The sequence below is a fragment of the Ischnura elegans genome, chromosome 11, assembly GCF_921293095.1.
Source record: "Ischnura elegans chromosome 11, ioIscEleg1.1, whole genome shotgun sequence".
NCBI lineage: Eukaryota > Metazoa > Arthropoda > Insecta > Odonata > Coenagrionidae > Ischnura > Ischnura elegans.
Genome location: NC_060256.1, coordinates 8064696 through 8071674, shown reverse-complemented (window position 1 = coordinate 8071674; position 6979 = coordinate 8064696). Strand labels below are relative to the sequence as shown.

At 40.6% G+C, this 6979-nt stretch overlaps 2 protein-coding genes across 4 annotated transcripts in view; one reads left to right on the top strand and one right to left on the bottom strand.

Annotated features, from left to right (window-relative positions):
- Positions 1-1490: 1490 nt before the first annotated feature.
- LOC124168248 (cytochrome c oxidase subunit 7A2, mitochondrial) lies at positions 1491-2156 on the bottom strand. Its single transcript, XM_046546385.1, has 3 exons — positions 2040-2156; positions 1862-1957; positions 1491-1772 (listed from the first exon to the last, which is right to left on the bottom strand). Exons 1-3 carry the CDS (start codon positions 2052-2054, stop codon positions 1635-1637), a joined length of 249 nt encoding a protein of 82 aa, XP_046402341.1. The 5' UTR covers positions 2055-2156; the 3' UTR covers positions 1491-1634.
- Positions 2157-6740: 4584 nt separating this feature from the next.
- Positions 6741-6979, top strand: part of LOC124168545 (transcriptional adapter 2-beta) — a 31789-nt gene continuing 31550 nt past the window's right edge. The window contains exon 1 of one of the 3 annotated variants that reach the window (XM_046546887.1): positions 6741-6861. The gene's annotated coding sequence lies outside the window, so the exon portion shown is untranslated. The remainder of the gene's footprint in view (positions 6862-6979) is intronic. The other 2 variants (XM_046546889.1, XM_046546888.1) reach the window with 2 other exon arrangements.

The following is a 6979-nucleotide window of genomic DNA, read 5'->3' as shown; positions in this document are numbered from 1 at the left end:
CCCATATGAATATATGGGAGCAAAATTTTTGCACGGCTTACCTAGTATAGCCTTTGTTATTACCTTCCAAGCCAGTCCCTCCCCTACTCTTCTTCTCGTACTTTACCTCTCCTTACAATTATTTTATAGTTCGTTACTGGTCATGCATACATTTAACAGTATCCTTTACCCCAGTTTTCTCTATGCTGCATTACATTGAATTAGGCCATAGATGGAAAACTTTTTATGGGAGGGGGGTGTGAAGAGGGAGAACATTCAAAGGGGGTTTTAAATGTACTTAACAGGGGGGCTTTTAATGTAACTACATAGCTAATCTCTCAAACATTGGGGGGAGGGATCGATCCCTTTGAGATATTTGTTCCTTTTACAATCCTGATGGCCTTGACGTGGAAGGATTTTTGCCAATGAGGAAGTATTGGTTATCCAAACTGACACACTGCATAGGGACAAGGGGGCTCAGTGGGGGAATCGAAGGTAACCAACCAGCAGTAATGGGGGTCTAAACAATATTATAAATTTATCTAGCATTAACTGGATACCCGAGGTTGGGGCAATAGCCCTGCTAGCCTCTCTCTTGATCTGGCACTGCTGAGGAACAATACTGTGGAGCCAATGGACCAGATGATGACACAGAGGAGGTTGAACAGAGTACAAAGACAATCAGTTGAAGAAAGCTATGTATCTTTTTCATTTGTTAACCTTTCTCAAAATTTTACTCAAAAGCTACCACCTAGCTATCATGTCTCCTTTCCACTGAACCAAGGCTCAATATACATGCAACTTGTGTCCCTTCATTCAAACTCTTAACCATGTTCTACGCATCAGCCTACCTTTTTCTGTTCCCCTGCCTTTCAGTACACAGCAGATACATCCACACTTTTTGCTTTCCTTGATTCCATCAACAGACAGCATGGGGTGCCATAGTTTCATCCCTTCCACACTGTATCTCAGTATACAAAGGTACATTGATTTTGAACAAAAGAGCCTGTTTCTATGTGGCACTACTGTATAAAGTTGTACTATTTCACCTTAATTATCATTAAAATTTACCACACTCAAAATCATTAGCAGGAGTTAGCTATTACTAGTTTGCCTGAAAATGATTCAAAATCGATTCCCATAGCTGGGGCCCTATTACATGCCTTTATTGTGAGCAATAGACACGAGTTAACGTTCGTGAATCGTTTTGGAGCAGATAATCATCCCGAGGTTATGTACACGTTTTTCTATCACTTTCAGTAGGAATTTCCCAAAAAAATTGTATTCCTCCACCTATCTACCTGTGATTCAAAGAATAAGGAAATAATCTTCGACAACATCCTTTCCCATGAGGTTCAAGTGCCACTTACGTATACAGACTAACATTTCACTCGCTCCTAGTTTAGCCAACTTCAGAAAATAATTTCACTCTTGATACCTATACACGCATTTGAATATAGTCGTCCCCTTCCCGCAAAATACCAGAGATTGAAATGAATCAAATTATGAAATATGGAGGTACTACGCGACCGTAATTTATTATTTACAAATTTCAATTAATGATGGATCTTACAATCACCCCAAATTTTGGCAACCATACCAACTGGATGAGACTTGGAATACATATGACACTACTAACACAAAAGCTTTCAAAATTACTTTCTGGGTACAGATAAATCATAGTATACTTTAAAACAAAACATCAGGGCAGCACCTGACAATCCCATTGTAGTGTAATATAACATCGTGTCCATCGGACCTCCTTTCAGATGGACTGGTCTGCCGTCTGGAACCTGCGATCAGATCAGAATGCTCAGAGTTAAAAGCAAGCAGGAGAGAACGGAATAACAGGAAATACGCGCGTACGTTATGCAAAACAGACCTGGAACATTTCCTGTTTCGCTTTAAGGGCAGGAGACACCGGCGATGTTCCAGTGCTAGCAAGTCTCCGACTAGCTTGGGCAAGAACGACTGTTTTCTAGGGAAAAGAGATGAGAATTTTACTAAATCTTTAACAATAAGATTATATATGGCGGTTATTTACGGATTATGTAGCTTACTCGTAGGCAATTCATGTTCCTTATGGATATATTCCTCTTCAATTAAACGGTCGTCTACAGAAACGGACGATACAATGAGGAAGGATGAATGACGATAGTCGTGGTGGTAACTGCCAACTGTAGAGGGAAGCAAAAGCGTTTGGCGCTGTAGTTCAAAAGTGATTCGATTATTATAAACTGAATGCACAACAAGTTTAAAAGATCGTAATTGTTTACATTTAATGGGTCTTAAAATCAGTTAAAACGATTTCATTAAATCAATTCTATTCAAGATTTATCATTCGCTTTGTATCGCTCATTTTTCTGGTAGGTACGCATGGTAACCTATACTATTTTGTTTCAAGAACATAACTAATCTGTGTTATCTTCAGTCGTAATTTACCATGATATTATAATACATTGAGATTTGGAGAGTAGAATAAAGATACTTAATTACTGGTGTATAACTTTGCATTTGTCGAAATAATATCATAACAAACACTCATATACCTCATTTTTAGAATTTTTCACAGCAATGCAATCACAATAATTCATGTGATATAACCTCATATACAATAATAACCTTAGGAATAGAATGCTACCAGAAGAACCCGATAATATTAATAGGTTTAGTAGGCAAGTTGTAGTATATAATGCTGTTTTACACCGGGGAAAAACGAATTACCATGATTGATCCTAATTTATTTAGCAGTAATTTGATTTTTATCTTTGATTTTATTTGATATTATGGATTTGATTGAAATTGCTCAGAGCTAATTTGTGTACATTCGGCATTATTTAATTCTTGCCCCTTGTATTGCTATTTAATACGCTTCATTAAATGAGTTCCATTCCATAGAGGCTTAATAGCCCCCTCATATATCATTGCATGCCTAGTTGTGATCCAACAGCTCGAGCTGGGAAAGATGAGAGCTCTCCCTACAGCTACATGATTTCCCCCGAACGCAACTGCAATCTAGCTTCATAAGATGAACATCTTTTTTCCGTGCTGCCTTGATGACCTTCATATATGTATGTACATATGAGTGTTCATCACTGTAGCATTCAAATCATTGCGCGCTACCACCGAAAGGCAGCACTGCCTGGAGGGAGACAGGGGGTGGTGTAGCGTTCAAATAATTGCGTGCTACCACCGAAAGGCAGCACCGCCTGGAGGGAGGTAGGTGGAGGACCCTTGGTGCCGGCAGGGTAACAGCGTACCCTGGGGCTTTGGCGCCCTTCTCTATGGAGTAGCGTCCCTGAGCCCACGGGAGAGAGACAAAAGGCATTCAATTGCAGCAGGGCAATGAGTGTTGCCCACAAGGGACTAGGACGTGGCCTACAAAACAACGTCACTCATCGAGCAAATTGGATGGAAGCTGATGGATCACCCATCTTACAGTCCAGATATCACTCCCTGTAAATCTTATCATTTTCCGGCACCAGAAAAAGATTTGGGAAGGCGCAAATTCACAAAGGATGATGACATACAAGAAGTGGTGCTTATACCTTCCTATGGGAAGCAGTGGGAAGCTGGTTCGAGGAGGGATCACAAGAGTTCATCTTACGGATGTGAAAAGTCATCAAGAGCAAAGGCGACAACATCGAAATATAGCTGAATGTTCAAGGTTTTTAACCATGTAATATGCAATGGTAAAAAATCTCATCAACAGCGGAAAAAAATCTGGAGACTTTAATTTTGCTATGCCTATCGTATTTCAATGGTGGAGTCAACTATTTTCCTCAGGGTTTGCTGTTGTGTTGTGGAATGACACAATATTTATAACAGCAGATATTGCCTTAGGTGAACTATGATTGATCTATACTGATTCTGCCTTTTTTCATGGATCCTCCTCAGCACAGTATTCCTTGAATTGCGTATGAAAATATGAAGGGAGTATTTGGAACTGTGATTCAGCATCCTCTCCTGAAGCTGGATCTCATGAGAGGTCTCTATCATCAACCTTTCCCAAAATGCTTCATCCCAACTCAGGATCTTAGCCTCCTCACAACGGATGGTGTGGTCCTGGAAGATGCTGTGTCTGGCTATAGCTGGTTTTTCAGGTTTACGCAGCTTAAAATGTCTATTGTGTTTGTTGATGCCCTTCCCATCTCTCTTATTGGCTGCATTTGCAGGGTTTCGCAAGGCCAGTTAGATGTTTTTCTAGTGCAAGCGAACAACATTCCCCCCTCAACCTTTAATCTCCTTCTTTGATTTTTACTGAACATTGGACTGAGTGCTTTGGCACCCCATTTTGCTTGGTGCCCTACGTGGCTGCACACTTTGCTTGCCCCTTAAACCGGCCCTGGGTATTTGGAGGACTTCGGAGGTCATAAGTCCTCAGGAGTCTATCACCCTGACCACTTGGTCACTCATCTTGGTGTGCAGTTAGAAGGAAGATACAATGGTGGGATTTCTCACTTCCTTAGCTTTACACAAGCTGATCGAAGAATTGATTTAGAGAACTGTCTTGGGTCAATTTCAGGTTTCAAAATGACTATTCTACCAACCATTCTTGGTAAGATAGCCATTCAGATGATGAGTTCTACTGACAATTATCATTGATTTTTAATCACGATAATAATTAATTCACATCAGTGCTTAAAATTTTAGCTGCCCAAACAAATGCCTACACATTTAATCCACTAATGATTTTCACATATAAGCTGCGACCCTCCCTAAAACTTCCAATTTTTTAAAAAGTCATAATAACAGTTACAATGAGGAATCATGTTCTACCAAATTAAAAAATATGAAAACATTTTTAAAACTAATTCATAATACTAAATTTTCCCTGAGATGGGCCGGAGTGCAGTTCCTTTGCATTCTAGCCTAAATTAAGCACTGATTTACATGAATTATAATTGTTGGCAGAAAGCAAGTACAGAATTGCACGGTAGGCATGTATAGAATGCTTGCCCTTATTTGAATATATTTTAAGTTGATAGATATTTGGAGGAGGTGAGCAACAACTATAAATTCATTTGCACCGTATGAGCGAAGGGTAAGGAAGATGCATGGAGAGAAATCTGACATCACCTGTGGCATACTCTTGATATTAACCCTTTCACTGCTGTTCAATATCCAAAAACCTTCTCCTCACATGCGGCGAAAATGTTAAAAATGCATTTCGTACGGCCATGGAGCAGGTACTTCCAGGATGGGCGTGGTACACCCTATATAGGGTTGCTAATCCAGAACCCTTTCCTGGACGAGCTCACCCTCGCTGGCCCTTATCTTGGACCCTCTGAGCATGGGGTCTCCCTCTCCAAAAGTGGCTGCTCTGACTGCATTTTGAAAATCTATCAATCAATCCGATCATCAAAAAATGATTGTTTGCATCGCATTCCTGCCAATGAAGCAATCAAGTACGTCTTTGAACCGTGTTTCTGCGATGAAAAATAACAATTTTATTAACTTTACAAAAAAGTGGCTGCGGACCACCGGAAAATGGCCATTTTAGCAAAGTTAACAAAATCGTTATTTCTCATCGCAGAAACACGGTTCAAAGACATACATACTTGATTGCTTGATTGGCAGGAGTGCGATGCAAGCAATCAATTTTTTGATGATCAGATTGATTGATAGATTTTCAAAATGCAGTAAGAGCGGTCACTTTTGGGGAGGGAGGCCCCCTGCTCAGAGGGTCGAAGAAAGAGAGGGGCCAGCGAGGGTGAGTTCGTCGAGGAAAGGGTCCCGGATTTGCGACCCTTCGAAGTGCTTTGGCGAGAGTGCTGACCGCATGGCAGGGAGGAAGAAAAAGTACGTTCACAGCAGTGAAAGGGTTAATATTTACTTGCCTGAACATCCTGCATGGCATACTTAACCCTTTCGAGACGGTGGAGTTCTCTCCTTGGCATGACTGCTGTACTGAGCCCAAAGAGACTCTTCCGACCCCTCTGTTCGTAACATTTTTGCACTCTGCATTATCTCAGGCTCCGAGGGTACCTAATTGGGCTCCCTCCTATAGGGGTTTATAACTCTACCAGCGGCATGGGTTCACGGTCAATCAAGCTTTGTTTATACAAATTAGCTATGTGGATAATTGTTGCTTGAATGTAATGTGCAGACTACGCAAACCCGGGACTCATGAAAGGGGGAGAGCAAGGAAATGTAGGTATATTTTCGGCATTTGATCGCTTGCATAAAAAAATCTCGGACGAAAATTTACGGCTTTCGTCTCCCGGGTCAAGAAAAGTCCTGACGCATATTTTCGCCATTAGTAGGGAAAGGGTTAAAATGCCTTTCACAAAGCACTGAAGCAGGAATCAAGAAGTTAATAAAAAATCAGGATTTTACCTCGGTTCATCTGGTGGGATGGCTGACATGATCCCCATAATTATCAGGATTCTGTAACTTCAATTCATTCATAAGTCACTCTACAGACCGCCTTTTATTGCACTATTCTCCTCTAGGTAGTGTTTCCCTTATCCGTATGCGATCGCTTCAACTATGGTGAATTGCATTGTGTCCAACCACATGATAATCCCTGATTTTTAATTATTTAAAACTATACCAAGTAGATAGTCACAAAGCATTTAAAAAAATGTATGCCTAAAATTAAATCTGCAATACATAATCGTTTTTAAACCCATAAGATTGGAAAATGAGGTGATATAAAAGACTTATGTAATGCGAGACAGGGATCAAGGCGGAGAATCGGGGTTAAAAAGACCGCGTAACTACCATATTAGGGCAATAGCAGCGCTTTTCAGCGGTGGCGATAAGTTGAACTTCTCACTTAAGGTCGATTGGCTGAAATGACGGGTGATGTGATGATGCCGCCTGAAGATGACGTTTAAGGTGATCCACGTCATCTGTTAATACAAACTTGACCTTCAGGTAAGGTACTGTTGTCTCTTGTAATGATTTAAAAAGCTTATAAAAACACGGATGGCCGTAAATTTTATGAATCTGGTAATGTTACCAGTCACCCAAGCGATGCATTATGACAATTTCA

Bases quoted from the DNA above. Each gene is read 5' to 3' on its own strand.
- LOC124168248 (XM_046546385.1), bottom strand. The intron at 1,773-1,861 runs GTCTGTTTTGCA...ATCTGATCGCAG, and splicing joins CGAAACAGGAAATGTTCCAG to GTTCCAGACGGCAGACCAGT.